The sequence below is a fragment of the Denticeps clupeoides genome, chromosome 3 (genome assembly GCF_900700375.1).
Source record: "Denticeps clupeoides chromosome 3, fDenClu1.1, whole genome shotgun sequence".
Lineage (NCBI taxonomy): Eukaryota > Metazoa > Chordata > Actinopteri > Clupeiformes > Denticipitidae > Denticeps > Denticeps clupeoides.
In genome coordinates, this window is record NC_041709.1 from 8238316 (window position 1) to 8258417 (window position 20102).

Below are 20102 nucleotides of genomic sequence, written 5' to 3' on the forward strand. Positions count from 1 at the left end.
CTAATCAACTGATAATGACCACATTATGCAGACATCACAAGTGTGTGTCGCGTTTCAGACGCGTTCAGCCTCTAGGCAAAATAGCCTTCATGTACTCGAGAGTTAACAAGAAACAGAACATAAAGCGTCCCTGCAGGAAGACTCAGGCAGCCGCTCTCCCCACACTAACAAGGTGTTTCCCAGCCCACTCTGGCAGGACACCGCAGGGATCAAGGTCACACATTTAACCGCCACTTTGCTGTAATTCACTTCCCCCCCCCCGGAGCGCGTCCGTGGTCCGAAAGCACAACAGGAACCTCTGAACCAGACTCAGGGTTTGAATCCTCTAAGCAGAAAGCTGCACTTTGGGAAGGAGAAAGAGAAAACAAACAGGAGGACGACGCTGAACAGTGAAGAGTTTTGGCAAACAAGACCAGGTGGGTCTGAGACATCCCATTATACCCCATATCTTAATACCGGCACTAGAAGCTCTGCAGCCTAATCCTGGATCCAGAGGTTATGTAACTCTAATGACAGAGTTGGTGGTGCTGCACGGAATAATTCCTGCATGGAATTATTTTGGGCTATAATTAGAGTCCATCTCTTTATCTTCTCTGCCTGGAGAACGCAGGTGGGAAGCTGTTAGCAGGAGTTGGACTGACTGCATCTACACAGGTTGAGCATGGACCGTGGTGGTCACAGGTTCCACAGACACACAGATGACTCTCGTATGCGCATCCTACATAGTGATGAAGACAACGAGAACACAGGCCTCCACTTAAATACATGATACTCCCATGATCGGACAGGCGGATTGCCATGAAACTGGTTAAATGTTGCTATACAAGAGGCCTAGTGGTGGCCTAGTGGTTAAGGAAGCGGGCCCGTAATCAGAAGGCTGCCGGTTCGAATCCCGATCCGCCAAGGTGCCACTGAGCAAAGCACCATCCCCAGCCCGGGTCTGTCATGCGCACTGTTCACTCAGGGTGATGGGTTAAATGCAGAGGACAAATTTCACTGTGTGCACCGTGTGCTGTGCTGCTGTATATCATATGTGACAATCACTTCACTTTAAAAAATGGAAATCCAGGCCTTGTCCTCCAGCTTGTAATGAAAGGCATCCATCCGTCTGAGCCCTTATATACACACATTCCCTGTCTCACGTCATTTCTTGGTCTTCTGAGGTGAGAGAAGGAAACACAGTATCATGCCGCTGAACACAGGGCACACCTGCGGGCGGTGAAGCTGATGTGGCACGACCGGCCAAGTTGTGTCTCTGGAAGTGTCTGGAAGTTGTGTCTACAGCAAGAGAAGGAGCGGCGAAGCTGGGCCTGGGATGATAGGGCTCTGCGGCGAGACGGTTCCAAAGTCATCATGGAGTAGGTATACTGCAATACGGCTGGTTGGAGACGTCGGGGGCAGTGTGGGTCATTTTGAAGAAGAAGAAGGAGGATGTCAATGGTTCAATTTGTCTGAGGGTAGGACCTTCTTGTGGTCAGGGACGACATTCAGGGCTGAGTAGGCAGACAAGGGGTAATACGGGAAGAAGAGTCGTGGGTCAGGCGGTTGACAACAAGGATCAAGAAGACAATCAAGGTCAAGGTATGTGGTTATGAAGGCTAGCAGCACTGTTGGGAACCAAACAATGAGCAGGCAACATACTGGTGGTGGGCCCCGACCACTTCCTCTGCCTCTTCCGGGTCTGCGCCATCCCCCGAGACGCCTGCGTGCCCTCTGGTGGTTAGGCAGAACACTGTCAGCCATGACACACATATGAAAGCATCTTTCTGATGAGGATTATGATGGAATTTCATGGCTGCAGTTACGTGCCATGAAAAAATATTATATCAACCACACATCATTCTCAGCTAGCAGTCAGCAAGGCACCCACTTATTATTTGCATATGCCTTCCAGAACTAAATATTTTGGTTGTCTACACAGGCAGGGTCGCCCTTTGTTACTCTGCAAGGCTTTAAAATCAACAGAGGTTTTCTCTGAGCAACCAATTCTTACATGGTTCTGTAATCTTCATCTCAAAATGGCGGTCCTATCACCACTGATCTGCCGTAAATCCTTCCTTTTATGACTGCAGTTTCCTCTCTGATGTCCTCGAGCCTCGCCTCATATCAATTCTATGCTGGCAGTCGGTTTCAGCCTCGTCGAATCCAAGCAGCGCTGACAACATCGGCCCTTTGAAAACAACTCTATAAAACCAAAATGCTTCATTCATCGATTATCTAAAGCTACCTTCAAGTGACAATGATTTGTTACATACCCTTCTGCTGACTGAATAACACTGACTTTTCCTTACCATTACTATTCCTTAACTCTAATAATCGACTACATAAAATCTCTCACAGGAGATTGCAATTTGGGTCAGGACAATAGGGTTGGATCGAGTTTACCACTATGGTTACATTTTGGATTTGTGCTTATCGCTATGAAAGTCATACATTCCTGGAACTGATACACAAGGATTTGGTTTTTAACATAAGACACACCCATGTGTTGGCTGATTGGACAGCTCTCAGCACGACTCTCTATGAAAAGTCAGCTGAAGATTTACTCTCTTCTCAATAGTTTGGTCTCACCATATTTAACATGCACACACACACACAAAATCACACGCAAACACACAGAAATTATACACATATTATGGCCTTATTTTAACTGCATGCACAACCAACTAAATACAAAATGCTCATAGATAGTTAATATATAAATCATTAGAATCATTATTTCCAGGTTGTTATCATTTAAACAGTTCTATGTAACATATAAAACATACACATCCACAGCTCTATTGAAAAGTACACACAAAAACAAACAAACAAGTCGCATCAGATGTTACGTCACACTAGAAATGAAGAGAAAACACACACACACACAAACACAAACACAAAAACAAGGCCACCATCCCACCACCCCTTCTATGTGCCTCACTGCATTCTGTGTAGGATTTACAACAAAAAAGGTCTCTGATGAATGGCCTCAGAATGACTGCTGAAGGGCTAGAGACCTGGAAGTGATGAAGGCACAGTAGGGGGTTTGTAGGAGGAGGAATTTGTTTTCCCAGAACCCCCACAATACTTATCTCCTGAGGGAAATCCCAGGAGCCACAGATGACAAAAAGTTGAGAAACTGGTCCAATTACTCAACACCATAAAACCGATAAGTGAGGGTACTCTATCAGCAATAAATAATACATAACTTGGTAAAAACAACAGCATTCTAAGTCAGTTACGCACATGAGTTACCAAATAAACATACTGAATACTAAAATGCCTTTAGATAAAGTATATATATAGTACCAGTTTGGACACACCTACTGATTTATGGGTCTTTCTTCACAAATTTTGAACAGTCAAATATTTCAAAATGAAACATGTGAGGTCATAAAGTAAATGGAATAACTATAGACAACCATCTCTCCTTCTCGACTCACATCACCAATCTTTCCCACTCGTGTAGATTCCATCTCTACAATATGAGACGGATACGCCCTTATCTATCAACACAGGGCACCCAGATACTTGTTCAGTCCCTAGGGTTAGGATTACTGTATCTCCCCTTCTAGCAGGTCTACCTCTGAATTATTGTAAGTCACTCTTGAAAAGGGCGTCTGATAAATGCCATAAATGTAAATGTAAATTAAGCAGTGTAATCTGTATACACCCGTGTATACCTGATAAGTTCCTTATGAAAAAATCTGTGTTGTTACTGATTACATTTTAAAGAGAAGCAGGGGATACAAATTCACTCTGATGTCAACAATAACGCATACCAAATATGGAAAATGTTAAAAAAAAACATGCTAACAAACAGCGAATGCACGTATACAATTCGCTTCACAATGTTGAGAACTGGTGGCCCTGTGGCTATTTTCCTGTGTGTGCGCGCATACTTGTATACAGGTGTGAATGCCCCTCTGCTGTGTGAGAGGAATGTCTGAGAGCTTCTGAACAGAACGCCCCCCCTGAGCAATGAGTTCTTCAGTCCACACTCTGAACTCTCCTGCACGCAACCCAGGCCATTCAGATGTTAACCACAAACAATCCAGACCTTCACTTTTCATCTGTGCGCTGCCCTTTCACTTTAACGCAACAAGTCTCAGGTCTGGTTGGATCAGCATGGCTCCATCCTGGTTTTATCACAGCAGGTGTCTTTGAATGTGCTCGCCTGTGTCCCCTCAGTAAATGCAAATGGCTTGTTTACGTGGCCTTTTGATATGCATGTTGATATGCGGTTCATATTAACTGAGCAGATTCTCAGTAGCGAGGGCAGGATTGAGTATAAATTTAATCCCATTTCCAATGTTGGTCGGTTTTAATATTAAGAATGTGTGGGTATGGGCACTAACCATAACCCAAAACTAATGCACTTCTTGGTACTGAACAATGGCAGCTATGTCGTGTTACAATGATAATTTCCATTTATCAAATGCCCTTATCCAGAGCGACTTACAATCAGTAGTTAAATGGACAGTTCCCCCGGAGACACTCAGGTAACTGTCTTGCTCAGGGACACAATGGTAGTAAGTGGGGTTTGAACCTGTGATTTTTCTTTCAAATTGAATACAATTCTATTGTAACCCAAGTTTGTTATATTTAACATAATCCTGTCAACTTCCTCTCGCTCTCATCTCTCGATTTCCCTTTTTGTCTGCTCTTCTCGTCCGCAATCACGACAGAGCTCAAGATCAGAGGGAGTGTCCGCCCATCCTTCCATGTCAGATAGAGGCTTGTGGGTCTCGCTGTTCCTCCTGCTCCCGTCTCATCTCTGCCTCCCAGGAGACCTCAGCTCCTTTCATCATAACAGAATCACACCATCCTCTCCATCGGCCCAGCATCACTGATAACTCACCAACACATATGCACTGGCACTTACGCAATACTCACACGCAAACATTCACACAGGCACCCATGCACACGCCTATGGTTGCAATGTCCACATATGCTGTGAGGACATTTCTATTTCTGCAGCAACTTAAAATCTCTGTATAACACATGATTCTGCAATACTAAAATACTAGTCGCTAAACCATATGACCATGTCATGTTCTCATCGCATCACTCTTACATTTACATTTACAGCATTTATCAGACGCCCTTATCCAGAGCAACTTACAATCAGTAATTACAGGGACAGTCCCCCCCTGGAGACACGAAACACGGAATCAAATCATTTTTACTGGGATCCTCAGACAAATTGACATCCTCTTTCTTCTTCTTCAAAATCACTGACACACACCCCTACACATAAAATACCAGAAAGTCTATAAAAAATAAAGTGGCTATTCCTGACGGAGGTCACAAGTTAATGAGCAAACATTTCTATGGAAGATGAATAGATATCTCCTCCAGTCCACTTAACACAAAGAGCCAATGCCTTCTGCTGACGAACCCTCTCAGTAGGACAGAGTAGGAGTTGGGGCCTGAATCACTGACCCCACTGCCTGCCATTGGCTCATTTCTGGGGGCGGAGGGAGGTCGGAAACTGACCCATTAACAATGGGCCTGCTGAGGCATGAATGAGAGTAAGTTAGAGCCCCATTCATTGCCCTAAAACACGCAGCCAGTAAAAACAAAGGCCATTCAGTTTATCAGATAAAAAAAATCACTTGTCTAAACAGAAGGACAATTTACAACTATTCATGTAGGTGACTGGTCGACACATTGATCCTATCTGATCATTTGAGTAATCTGTGTTTTGTGACAGAGGCCCTGGCATGTCTTCCAGACAATGTGCTACTTAGACAAGTATTCTGAATACAATGGCTTGTTATTATGCTCACACTGAGGAGCATAACAGATACAGACATTTAATTCATGTCTACAAAAGCTCACTGTATTACATGATAATGCAAAGCTAATGCCTTATGGGAAAACCAACACACTCAGCTGATCCAAGCATGTTAATTACTGTTTTGCACATTAACCCTTATGCTCATAATTACACAAACATGTCTCAAAATACATAGTTCAAAACCCATCTTCAGCAACCTTGAATAATCACATTCTAATTCACCAGGCATCTTTCTAAAGTGTTATGTGTGAGTCCAAGCATTTGTTCTCGTGTGTGTGTGTGTGTGTGTGTGTGTGTGTTTGAAGGCTGGTGCATGACAACTTTATTGGTTGAATGCCCTGTCCTTGTCTCTGCTTTAAGGAGCCTCGATCCATTATGGCACTTTAATATAGCTACACTTAAATAGAAAGGCGATTGGCAGAGGCTTCTTCACCATTCCAGGGCGATATCTGCACTGGCACAGAGTTGACAGGAAACCACAACCAGCGAAAGACTTGACGGCGGGACGGAGGAGGCCGAAGGCACTTGGCATGCTGAGAGAGCCATTCACCAAAAAGCAGGTGCTAGAGCCAATCTTCTCACTGTTACTGGAAGTGATACGTTTATTAAAAGCAACTTGATGATTTTCATTGGCCGAGCCATGCTGAGTGAAATCCATCTCCACTAGCCAGCAGCACCCACATCAAGGGTCACATTTGTTAACATGTCAGCGGCTCACTGGGAAAACATAAAGGTGGAGGATGATCAAACAGACAGTTTGACCCCTTACAGGTCCTCGGGGCAGTGCTAATTTATTACTCAGTCACTAAAACCTTACCAATGCAGTATCTTCATACGTTACACACAGACAATAGGACTGCTAAAAAAAAAAAAAAATCGTTGAGAAAAAGCTCTTTAGCCAAGCTGACAAGGTTTCTATACAGGGCTTTGAAGCTTTGAAGGTAAAAATGTTCCTCCATTGTGGAAACTGCACTTACGGTTGAGCTTTCACTATTGTTGCAGCAGTCAATTAACAGCCTAAAGTGCAGAGATGGGAGAGGTGTGTGGAAGTGGGAGGTTGTGCTCTCTCAGTACTCTGCACAGATTTACATACAGTAGATGCAGAACCTGAGCATGCAGAACACAGTCTTCCAAGTGCCTTAAACCCATAGCAACACGTTCCAAATGAACCAACGTTTAATATTGTTCTGTGAGAAGGAGAGGAACTGTCTATCCTGCAAATGCAGGATTAAACCAATATGTGTAATATTATATATTATAAAGGACAGTTCATTCTCAAAATCATACAACAGTTAGTTTTGCAAATGTATTGCATGATATTTTGAGAGCACTTTTTCATTTCATTGTTATATAACATGAAGGATTATTGAAATTATTAACAATATTACATTACTTTACTTAGCAGACGCTTTTATCTGAAGCGACTTACAAGAGGAAGACAGCAGCAATTCTCGTTCGGTTTCTATAGATTTTGAGTTTGCAAAACTATGTCTAGTGTTTACACTGATTAAACAACAGCATATATAACTTTGCAGCTAGCAAAGCATAGTGGCCAGGATCAATACAGTGCTTTTATTTACATATCTTAACTACAAATAATAAACAAGAACAATGCAAATAATTAATATTTCAAAAGAGATCCCAATTTGCAACCCCTGTGGTCTTTCGAATTTCAAGTAACATCAGTAGTTGAATCTGGGAAATATATATAATAACAAAGTTATTATGGACTATGTATCACTTTATATTAAAACTTTCTATTGAAATGTGTACAATCACGGAAATCCACCAGAAAGTTCTCCACTTCTACTGCAACAAAATCTTTGCTGATCTTTGTTGTTTTAAAAGACACCAGCCATTGTCTGAGCAACCAGTCCTCTAAACAACTATCACTGCTAGACCTGGCAGCTATTAGCTAAACCACACCCCAGTCTGTATTCTCCACACAGACGTATGTACGCCGACTGCTTGATGTGTCCTGACAGCTGACAGGATTCACAATTCTGTTCAATGACTACCTATAAATAAATGGGGGCGGCACCTTCAACATGACTGACAGGAGGTTAGATTACACCCCCGGGGCATTGTTAGTTCTTTGTCCTCTCACACTTGATGCTACAGTAACTCACTATTGCCCCTTGAGTTACACAGTGATATTACAAAACATGGTGGGTGATTGTGTACTGTCAGCAAAGCTGAAAAAGGGCTGTCGAGGTGAAGCGCGGGGCGTTTCTGTCCATTTATTCTGAGTGCACAAGGGCACTTTTCTCAAATAAACACAGCTCTGACCACCCAGCACATGAAACCAACTCACAGGAAAAAGACTGACATGTGATAGAGCCGGCTGGGGATGTTTGTCCTGCAAGCAAACCGCTCAGATGTCTACCATTTTCCTCCAGCCCGCTTATTTTTAGAACTGTCACAGCAGGTGATATATTTACCTTGTGATCTAAAGCTCTTTGTCTAAAATTAGGGAGAAGACACTCATCTGAAGATTCCATTCACACAAGGAGACGCGCAAATATACACACAGGCTCACCAACATGCACACGGAATATCTGCTAATGCTTGATTGTACAGGAATTTTTATTATCACTACTATTAAACACACACACACAGTATAAAAGTCAAGAAATAAGAGGAGCACTGTGGAGCCCTGTGGGACAAGCTCAAAAGTGGAGCGTTCCCTCACCCCATTTTCAGACCAGCACAGAAATAAAAGACCTGAATAGAAATCAAAGGTTTTTAATCTTTCGCCATGTCTCCAAGAACACCGCATCACTCTTTATGAGCTTGTACAAGGTTGTAATACAGGCACTGGCAGCTGTGCGCAGAAAACACTGTTTTCAGGGGTTTAAGAGTAATTACAGCATATGAGAATGAGTGCACACACAGATGCAGAGTAAGTGTAAATGCCTAGAGGCGCATGCTTAATGACACGTCTTTTAGCACCTATTTCACTGTCCAATTCAAACTGTTGTCGTAGAAAAAAAACAGCCTCAGCGTCTGAGCAGATGGGCTGAAGCCACCTCACAGTCTTCTCAACTCATCTTGATTCATTTTTCCAAATTTTTGGTTGTTGTAGGGTACAGATACAGACAATCATGAAGAATTGTAAATAAACCTTCTCGTCTGGTCTAAACTACATCTGGACTACTTCTTGACTCCGACATGCAATGTGTCATAGTTGACCCTACCTACCAGATGATCCAGGATGGAGAAGGGAAAGTCCAGCATGCACATCCTCATGGGTTGGACCAGAGCTCTGTGGAGGCTGAATGGTGAATTGGGGTCCATGATGCCCAAGGGGACAGGCTACAGCCTGTTCATGAACCCGCACCAGCCAGCAGCCCGGATCCTGTCTCAGCGGCTCGGGTCGTCTACTGAACTGATGCACAGAGAATAGCTTCTCGTATCGGCTAACGCTAACGGCTCTCTCCACCTCTACTCACTCCCTCGCTCTCTTCCTGCCCGTCTCTTCTTTCTCGTGGAGGTGCCCGGCTCAGTCGCCAGAATTTGTCTACTGTCCAGAGCGTCTGTTTAGAGCTTAGCACACATAGTAACACACACACACACACACACACACACATATAATACTCGCCTTGAGGAATGCAAGGGCTCAGGACGCGTAGCAAGGAGCAGGTATTCAGAGAGACATACTCCCTTTTCCATCCTCCCTTCACTCTCCCCTTATAATTTTATACAAGAAGAACATTTCTTGTGAGTTCAAGTCCTTTCAGAAGAACTAGAAGTGCTTGTGTGTGTGTTTTTTTTTTGTAATACATCTTGTCCTGTGTATGCACCAGCATGAAATACAGGTCACCAGGCACTTCAGATCCCTGCAGCATTTAAAGTGCATCAGAGCTGGACAAGCGCCCCGCTAAGTCAGATGCTCGGATCTGAAGAAAACTAACAGGAGACCTATAAAGCCCCAATCAGTCCGTCTGACAATTAAAACCGCCCCCTACGAAGGCTGTGATGTCAGCGGCGGCGTGAGCCACCTCAGCCAATCCACTGACAGCTGTCGGCCCGAACCTATTGTTTGTTGGCTTTTAGCCGAAACAGCGCGTCAGCGTTGAACAGGCATCAACCGTCGCAGTCTCGGAGGCACGAATATGCCTTAGTGACACACCAACACAATACGGGACGAAAGGAAGCGTCTCCGATTGAGAGCCGTGCTCTTTTCAAAGTTGCCTGACACGCACCAGCGTTGGAGATTAGTTGGTTCGAGGCTGCGCACCATGTGAGACGGGCGTAGCATCGCCCCACAAAACCCTCCACCAGCAAAATCTTCACACCAAACCCGCATCTAACAATAGCTGCCAAGTCTGCCTGAGTGTCTCGCTGTCGGATGAATTTCGATTCATGTTTCATCAAAGCACCCGAACGCAGGCGGAATGCAAAGGAGCCACAGGGTGACTGATGAGCAGAAATAATAACGAAAGCCTGAAGACAAAAAGCTGCAAGAGAAGGTAGGGGAGAGCTGTGACAAATTCCACATGCAGAAACGGAGGCGAAGGCAATGTCAATGCAGGAAAATGACATCTGGGTGAAACGGGCGCATAAATAAGAAGGGATGGTGGGACAGACATTTTTGAAAGAAAGACAGACAGGCACTTGAAGTATTAGTGTACAAATGATCAGTAGGGAAGAGCGCATTTAAGATGCACAATAACACTTCGCTGAGCTCCTGTTGTCATGGAGACCAGCGAGCCGCCTGCCTGGCCACTTCGCAAGACAAGATCCTGCACTGTACTCAATCAACAGCCTCCAGCATAGAGAACAAGAGAGGTCAAAGGTCAAATTCTGGACTGTTTATAAACCCCATTTCGTCTCAGTATTATACGAGACCTTGTTTAGGGGGGTGCAACAGAGACACCGGCTGATAGCGCAGCATATACAGGACCCTGGGTAAAGGTGCATTTCCACCAATGGGCAGCACATAATTACTATGTACCCTGTTTGAGAGTTTTACATGATGAAAAAGGGCCAAACAATTTTCACACTTCATACTTTCATAATAGAACAGTCCAGTCAAGACCCAACATGCATCTCTAATCTATAATTCATTGGGTTCTATGGAGAATCTTTACCTGCTTATATTTTCACCTCTTCGCAACCTGTCCAGTTATGTAGACTAGAGAACGTCCAACCACATCCTAACAGCGTCCCTTCCATATCTAAAATCCATCTTGGGATATTACTCTTGACAGACTCGTATGTACACGTACATGTACACACTGCAGTAGTAACACACAATGTTAGCACAGTTTCATTACCAATGTTACATTGATATAAAAAACATCAGTCTAGCCAATCTCATTAAACGTCAGTGAAAAGCCATTAGGTGGAGAAGAGGAAATACTGGATGATGTCTGTTCACTTCGAAATAACTCACTGTCACTTCCTGGAGGTCATGTGCTTCAACAGTAATACAGAATGTCTGACCAGGCACATGTTCACACGCACGCACACACACACCTCTCACACTCATATGAGCACAAAATCTCATTCATAAAGACTACAATCTACTACGTCTATGAAATAAAGATACCTGTTTCTACAAAGATTGGACTTGAAATATTACATTAATATCAAAAATCAAGCTCAGAAAGGGCTTATAAAACACCACAGCCTGCAGCACTACAGAACATTTACGTGAGTGGTTGCATCAAAAACAGAAAGCAGATGGCCCTTGGTACTCTGGCCTCCTTCTGTTCAGACATAGCAGACCGGGGTGCGAGTGGGTCCAAATGTGCCAGCAGGTCAGGATAGAGGTATACAAAGACTGATGAACGCCCCCTAATACCTACTGGCTGGTCAGGTGGCGCTGCAATGCAAGGACTGATTGTTGTTCCTGTCCACCTTGAGAACAGAAATAATTGTTTTCCTTTTATTTAGAGAATCAAAAGTGAGTAAAAATTTAAATAACCACCATCAAAAAAAATTGAGCCAGTACAAAGCCAGTGAATAATAAATAATGCATTTTTTATTGTTGCTGATGCTTGCAAAATGCCTTAAAGCAGCTTATTATTACCATGGGGTTCTATTAACCCAGTGAACTGTTCAAACCCCACTTACTACCATTGTGTTCCTTTGCAAGACACTTAACCGAGTGTCTCCAGTCACCCTGGGTAAGGGCGTCTGATAAATGCTGTAAAAGTAAATGAAATGTATTACATATTATGACACACATCTGTTGTGTGTATAAGCCTTTTTCAGCTGGGCGTGGACCTGGTGTGTATGGGGGTGGTCATCATCAAGTCTCCCTTGGCATCCTTCCCTTCCGTGTCCCACCCAAACCCTCCTGCAGAGAAGCATGCAAATGCTACAAGCCAAGCAGTGAATTTGGAATGACTGAGGGAGTGTAACCCCCCCCCCCCCCCCCCTTTTTTTTTTTTTTTTTTTGGCCATCCGCACGGAGCTGAACCCCATCCAGAAAATTATTCACTCTGACAGCACATCCCCACTGACCTCTGAGCTGTCGAGAACAGCAAGGAAATCAGAGGCAGGGGAAGGACAGGGGCAGGCATGCTGATCTAAGGTCAGTTTGGGGTTTATGTAGCGCTCAGATGTCAAATCCCTTGCACTAAATTCAGGATGTGGATCAGTGCTACAGAGTGCAATATAAAACTATACTGACTAGAGTTAATAACAATAGAAAGTTCCAAACACATAATGATCATATCTAAAAATTGAAATCAAGTAAAGTAAATATTTTTGCATTACACTTGTGATACACTGATTTTTTTTTAAATAAAGAGGCTCAAACTGGGGTGAATTACATTTGCATTTATATTTATGACATCAGACTCCCTGGTATAGGACACCCTTATCCAGAGCGACTTACAATCAGTAGTTACAGAGACAATACCTGGGCCTTCTGGTTCATAGGCGAGTGTCTTTTCCACTAGGCTACTACCATTAGGACACACTAACTGTGACCTTTACATTAACACTCTCGGGATGTGCTGACCAATCATTTGGACACTCATCTGGTTTTCTCTAACAGCACCTCTGTCATCACTGGGAGTAACTGGGACTGACATGTTGTGACCTGCATGAACCAGCAGAAAAGGACACCGGATTTCCCACATGAGCCCTCCACTTCCACTGCTACAGCAGGCCTGGTGATAGATAGAGTGTCTCTTTAAACGAAACAACACTAAACAGACACAGGTGCCACGAACATAAGGGCCAATTGGGTGCCCCTGTGCTCACACGCCATCCTATGACATCCATAAAATGAAGAGACCACCGCCCCGGTATCACCCTCAACCCTCAAAAAAAACCTGCCTGTCTCTCATCACGCTACAGCGAGGACGGAAAAGGCCCCCAAAATCAGCACAAGCCCAGGATATCACACTACAGTGGGTGTGTGGTCAGGAGGTGCTGTGGCATGATATCGCACAGATCAGTCAGGGACGGTGGAAGCAGATCCGTAAACCTCAACAAGCTCTTTTTTTTATTTATGGGCCAAAGAAAGGACAGTGTGTTCAGTACAAGGCTGGACAACCCCCACCGTAACATCTGCTGAACCTTCACCATCCTGCCAGGATCTGAGTTTACAGAACATTGCAGATGCCATACACATTAGGGTTGGGTACCAGCAGATCATAGATCACAGGATAAAATAAATACCAACAGAGCATCCACATCTCTTTCAATCATCATGGTACCATTTTACATATCAGAGCTGACTGCATAAGTGCTATATCTCAATATACATTTTCATTTAAGGCATTTGGCAGATGCCCTTATCCAGAGCGACTTACAAGGTGCTTTCAAGTTACCATCGATGAAGTGATCGGTTCTGGTTCATTAGGACCCCCAACTATGAATACAACCTTTTTTATTCACTCTTGTTGTAGATTCTATACATAAGTAAGACAATAAGAAAGTTACAAGTTAATCTAAGTATTCTTTAAAGAGGAAGGTCTTGAGCTGCCGTTTGAAAATACTCAGTGACTGAGCTTATATTTCATCGAAGTAAAAAAAATCCCACAGCCTACAATAACAATATTTCCCATTATAAGTATATTGAATGCATATAAAAAAGCATGCAACACAGTCAAGGGACAGTTATGCTACGTTGGACCTGTTTAATCTCATCTACTGTTTTCACAGGAACAGGTCTGTGTGTTTAAAGAGGCAGGAGGAAGAACAGCATGTGGAAGTGACATCACCACACCCTCTGGGCTTTTCCTGGCCCAGGTACAACTCTCACTCTCAATGAAGAGCCAGGGGATACTATAGCACACAAGGGAGACTCCGTTACCCGAAATAAGCAGATTTGAAGACAAGGAACATTCAAACACAGTTCTGGTTAGTGTGATCTCCAGACTGCATTCCGGGACATGCTGACATGCGAACAGCTGATAACAGCAGGTAAATGAAGCCTGCTCAGACAGGGGAGTGACGAGGTACAGTGATGACAGGAATGACATTGGGCCAGCGGTGGCCTAGCGGTTAGGGAAGCGGCCCCGTAATCCGAAGGTTGCTGGTACGAATCCAGATCCGCCAATTTAGCACCGTCCCCACACACTGCTCCCTGGGCGCCTGTCATGGCTGCCCACTGCTCAAGGTGATTAACGTTGGTGGGAAACACAATCAATCTAAATCAAAAAATGTGTGTGTAGTATACTACATATATATGATTCATATATACGATTCTTTGTAGGTCTGTTACATGAGTATATACACTGACCCTGGGTGTGTTTTCCAGATAATGCTTCACTCAGCTGAAATGCTAAATGACAGTTTGTCTGTTTATGAGGAACTGGTCACATGGCACAGAACAAACGCTGTTTATTACTCAATTCAGGCCTACATCACATTAGCTTACACGAAAAGAATAGAAGAGAAACACTGCAACTGAGTGAAAACACATACTGCCAGTTGATGAGAAACACTTTGATATCTTCTGATTTATACTCGAACTGGGTGGAGATCTGCGGCAGAGAAAGTTCCTCTCTGTGACCGATTTGCTTATTGTCTCATGCCATTCCCTGCCCATCATCCCTGTAGGCACACCACTGCTGTCCACTTGACTGACGCCTTGGTTCTGGCAGACAGACGCTGGGCGGTTCTGAGTCACGGCATTCAGGGGACATTATTTACAGTAAACCCCATAACTGTCATCACTCGCGCTGCTCCATTACCAGAATAACATGGGGCTCAGATCACTTTCTGTAAGGGTTCATGCAGCATCACGCTGATATCACCAAGATCAGGGTCTGGTTTATTCAGCAATGAACTCACTAAGTTCATCCCTAGTACATATGCAGTAACCAATTATTATTATGATGATTACAGCTCACGAAAAACAAAAAGCATGTTATTATTTATTATATATATATATATATATATGCGCATAAAAATTACACACACACACATTTCACAATGGCTGGATCTCAGCTGGAAGGCTCGAACCTTAAGGAGCGGCCAGCTGACTCAGCTCTGCCAGGCCCGGAATCACATGTGTGACGGGGACATCTGCTGGAGACAGAGGGACTGACCACAGATCTGGAGCCAAGCCTTTGTTAAAGGGGCAAAATTGAAAGCATATAAGCTCCACGTGGGAACCTGAAGCTTTGTTGGTGTTTGCTGCTAGTCTAAGGTTGAGTAAAGAATGTGAGAGAGACAGAGCTGTCTGTCTCTCCAAATTCCTCAAAGCATGGCAGAAAACACGTCAGCCAAAGCGTCGGATTGAAACTCCAGCCATTGGGGGTATGTGCCAGAGCCAGCAGAAAAGCCGTGCCACTCTGAATACTTTGGACATACCCTAAGACTTAAGATTCCAGAATCATCCCAGTGTGTCTTTTAGAAGTGAGAGATGAGGTCTCCCCATTTCCCACACTGCCTCAGCCGGCTGGGCCCACCGCCAGCGAGGGCTTAGCTCCAGAAGGTTGACTGTCTGGCCCATGTGCAGCAACCAGAGGGTGAGGGGCCAAAGAGGGGACATGGGATGGATGGCGACGGGGTGCATCCTGGACACATCCTTAATCTGTATGGCACAAATATACACACACACACACACACACACACACACTCTTTCACACTTTCAGAGATATAAACACACCTAAACAAAGCACCAGACAAACTCAGCACTGTTACACACTCACACTCGTCACAGCTGTGTGGCCTGATCCCATGGGTTAAAAATCCCAAGATGCACTTGATGAGTAGATCCCTGACAGCAGGGTCACATCCACTTCCTGTATCATGTTCCCTCCCATGTGTGGTGGTACAGTTGCTGTCACACCAAAGAGACACCCTCTCTTCTCAAAGCATGATTTTTTTACCCATAGGCCAAAGATGGTGGTCATCTGAACCGATAACGCTAAACGTGTTCCGGTCTGAGTGAGTGGGTATGGGGACTATACTGTTTATAGAAATAGATGAAAGGATGGCTGGATTGATGGATGGATGTGGTCCACGTCCCCACAACTAATAGTTACATTTCCTAACATTTCAAGATGTTGAATGTTAAATGTGGGTAAAACACAAACCAGTCGGATGCACTTCAGGCCCAACATGCATCTCTCTAATCTATTATTCATTGGGCTCTATGGAGAATCTTTATATCTTATCTAATCTTTATGGAGAATCTATATGGAGAATTTTCACCTCTTCGCAACCTGTCCAGTTATGTAGACTAGAGAACGTCCAACAGCCTCCCATCTAAAATCCAGCTTGGGATATTACTCTTGACAGACTCGTATGTACACGTACATGTACACACTGCAGTAGAAGACAATGTTAGCACAGTTTCATTTTCTGACAAAGAACAATACAGCTTCTTTCAGCAGAGAGGTGTGGTGGTAAAGCATCCTAGAAGATCATAGCGGTAATATGAGATATATATAATGCATTGGGGTGTATAAATAAGTTATTAAGACATGGCAGCCTGTGGAAAGCAGCGAGTTCATTGGGTCCAAGCACACTAGCACGTGCAGGGATGTGGGAAGACAAAGGGAAAGAAGAAAGTCTAACCAGGTGGGAAATAAATGAAAGGTGAAATGTCTCAGTTTGCATTACAATGCATCAGACACGACGCACTGAAAGCAATAGAGCATTTCAGCGGCACTGATATATTGAGCAAAAACTGAAAATGATGATTGTTTTACTGCTATATCGTTTGTATGATCTGTGGCATACAAGAAGAATGCATGCAAATTCCTCCTGGTCCAGCCAGCGGATATAAAATGACACACTTGCACATGATAACTGCGTGTCTCACCCACGAAAAAGACGTGGGGACAGACCTGTGGCCGCCTGAAGAAAACTGGCAGGATTTCTAATCGTGTGGCCGAAGGTGCGTAGGAGGATGAGGAGGTGGTCTGGTACGGGGTCGCATACAAAGCAGCGCTTTCTCAAATCCTAGCGGCCCTGCATGGGGGCTCAAGCTTTCATTCATTTTCTACAAAGTAGCCTTAGAACGTCAAGCCCACACATCTCAACCCTGCATCTTAAGTAAGTACCCCATCTGTTCTCTTTCATGAAAATGTAATATTTGGTTGACAGTGGAGAAACATTATGGCTCTTTGTGGTAAGACTGCACTCCCGTCCATCCAGTGGTGTTGCCTCGCTAGCTCCAGTATGGCAAGACCACAGCAAGAGGGGCAAAAATGGCTCAGGAAAGGTCACGACAGCACAAACAAAAACAGGAGCGGGTTTGGCGTCATGTCTGCCGTTTGCACGCTGGATGCTCCATGGGTGAACCTGCCGGGCCGCTCTGCACCTGACCCTACGTCAGCGTGTGGTGTGGTGGGTGGTGCTGGTGGTGGATGACCCTCCTCAGTCCTGACAGACCAATCTGATCTCTGTCTGTTGCCGTCCATCGTTCTATTAGTAAGGTGGTAGTAGCATAGTGGGTAAGAAGAAGACCCAGGTTCAAACCCCACTTACTACCACTGTGTTCCTGAGCAAGACACTTAACCCTAAATTGCTCCGGGGGGGGGGACTGTCCCTGTAACTACTGATTGTAAGTCGCTCTGGATAAGGGCCTCTGGTAAATGCTCTAAATGTAAATGTAAATGCATATCTCCCTATGTTGCACAGACTAGAACTGCAATGGGCCTGTAACAGGCACAGCGTGCTGCAACATAGATCTACACACACACAAAAAAAGGTGACACGCGATTGCACGCAGTGCTACTGAAACACGAACACACACAGACACAACATTTCGCTTACACTTACATTTATGACATATATCAGATGCCCTCATCCACAGTGAATTAGTGAACGTGAAGTGATTGTTATCATGAAACACTGCAGCACAGCACATGGTGACACAACAAAATATGTCCCCTGCTTTTGACCATCACCATTAGGGAGCAGTGGGCAGCCGTGACAGCCACCAGGGGAGCAGTGTGTGGGGACGGTGCTTTGCTCAGTGGCACCTTGGCGGACCGGGATTCGAACCGGCAACCTTCTGATTACGGGGCGGCTTCCTTAACCACTTTACAGTCAGTAGTTACAGGGACAGCCCCCCCCTGCAGGGACACCGTGGTAGTAAGTGGGGTTTGAACCCGGGTCTTCTGGTCACACGCAGCCACACAGACTCGTCGTAGGCCTGAGTCGTGGTTAATGATGGGTGAATAACGCGTAAATAACGAGTCCCACGCGTCCCGGGACGGCTGCTCCTGTCGCACGACTGTCACGTCCATTTATTCCAAGCAAGTTGTCCTTCAACGTGAGGACGTACGGCGCGTAAACATGACTGGGGAAACAGTTGGATAAACTCGGCTGGTGTCGTGCAAGGTCGTGAAACGAGCGGCTTTCCTACCTGCGTATCCAGCATCATCATCATCATCGTCGTCGTCGTCGTCTAGGATTCATAGCCCCCTTTTCCTCGTCTTTCCCCCCCCTGGCGAATCTCGGCGGCTGTCTGGGGGGAGGGAGGCTCCGTGCGGAATTCCTGCCGACCGTCGCGTTTCCACTCATCCAGAGAAGGTTGGGAATTAAAAAAAAAAATAAAAATAAAAATGGCGAAAATCCTTTTACACGCGTTACTGTCCGCGCAGGGCCGACAAAAAGCACCCGAGTGCGGACGCAGGGTTGCTCGGGCCCGGGTCCATCTTCACCCCGCTGGTGCCGGTGCTGGTGCCACGTTCACCGGACAGGTGACGGCCAGGTGAGCTTCCAAATAAACCGATGCGGTTCACAAACGCGCATCCGTGCACAATGAAGGCAGATGCGCTCGCTGAGACATTTACCCTGCGGTTGCTTATGGGAATTCAAGTCATGATGCGTTTTTTTGTTGTTGTTGTTGTTGTTGCTGCTGGTCTTTTGTTAATCGTACAGTCTCTCCCTCCGTGGCGTTACGTTGGACCCACGACGGAGACGGGGATCATGATTTCTGGGTCATCTTCTTCCACTGGCCGGTCGCCGACCGCGGTCCTCGGCGCGCATCAGACGAGGCGTCTTCTCTCCTCAATGTCGCCCGGTCCGCGCGTCCTCGTTCGTGACGCCCGTGACAAAATGGACGGCCTCTCCGGTGTATTTTTAATCCGCGTTCTCGCATCGACGGGTTCCTCCGGGATGTGGGGAATCTGTGTCACATCCTCCTCCTCCTCCTCCTCCTGCCTCCGAGGTGTCGGCCGGCCGGTGTAAAAAAAAAAAAAAAAAAGCAGATCCCCCACAGCGTCCGGTTTAAATACCGCTGTCATCTGGCGGCGACCCACTGGAGCAGAAACCGCACCGGATCCGCGTGGACCAATCAGCAGACGTCTTGGATCTGGGTCTGGACCCGGGATCCCCGGAGCAGCTCCTGATAGGCACCTCCCTCTGTCGGAGCCGCCTCGGTTCTTACCCCCGGCTCCTCTCCTCCGCACGGCTCCCGGGGTGGATGAGAGGAGCGAAGCCACTGGCGTCGTGCGGTTCGCCGGCGCTCGGCTCCTTTTTGGCGAAAAAAAGCTGAGCCGATTCTTTGAACGAGACGACGGAGTCTGGACGAACGAGTCTTTTTTTTTTCTTATTTCGTTTCTAAATTTGATAAAAGATGAAGATTTACACGGATTGTGTCTTAGATGCTAAGCATTTCTTGCACAATGTGACTGGTTTGAGACATTGGTAGAACCTCCAGAAGAACTTCTAGATAGAGGGTAAATGAGAGGATAATGGGAGTGTTGGTTTTTTTTTGTTGTTTATTAGCATTTCTTACATGAACGCGTACGATTATTATTACGATATTAGTACGATAATAATTGCCGCCCTTCCCTGGTGCCGAGAAAGTGAACTGAGCCCAAAGATCCGGATCACAAAGAAGATTCGGAACGCCCGGTCGTGACTGAATTGTGCGCCGCGAGCC

General features: G+C 45.3%; 1 protein-coding gene and 1 long non-coding RNA gene across 2 annotated transcripts in view; both read right to left on the reverse strand.

Moving 5' to 3' along the window:
- Positions 1–19672, reverse strand: part of LOC114786059 (ral guanine nucleotide dissociation stimulator) — a 46892-nt gene extending 27220 nt beyond the window's left edge. The window contains exon 1 of the mRNA XM_028972851.1: positions 18579–19672. Coding sequence (XP_028828684.1) covers positions 18579–18605 — 27 coding nt within the window. The 5' untranslated portion in view covers positions 18606–19672. The remainder of the gene's footprint in view (positions 1–18578) is intronic.
- Positions 1135–2060, reverse strand: LOC114786060 (uncharacterized). The gene is made up of 3 exons (XR_003749160.1): positions 1994–2060; positions 1642–1713; positions 1135–1493 (listed from the first exon to the last, which is right to left on the reverse strand). It is a non-coding gene; the product is annotated as an uncharacterized LOC114786060 (long non-coding RNA).
- Positions 19673–20102: the final 430 nt, after the last annotated feature.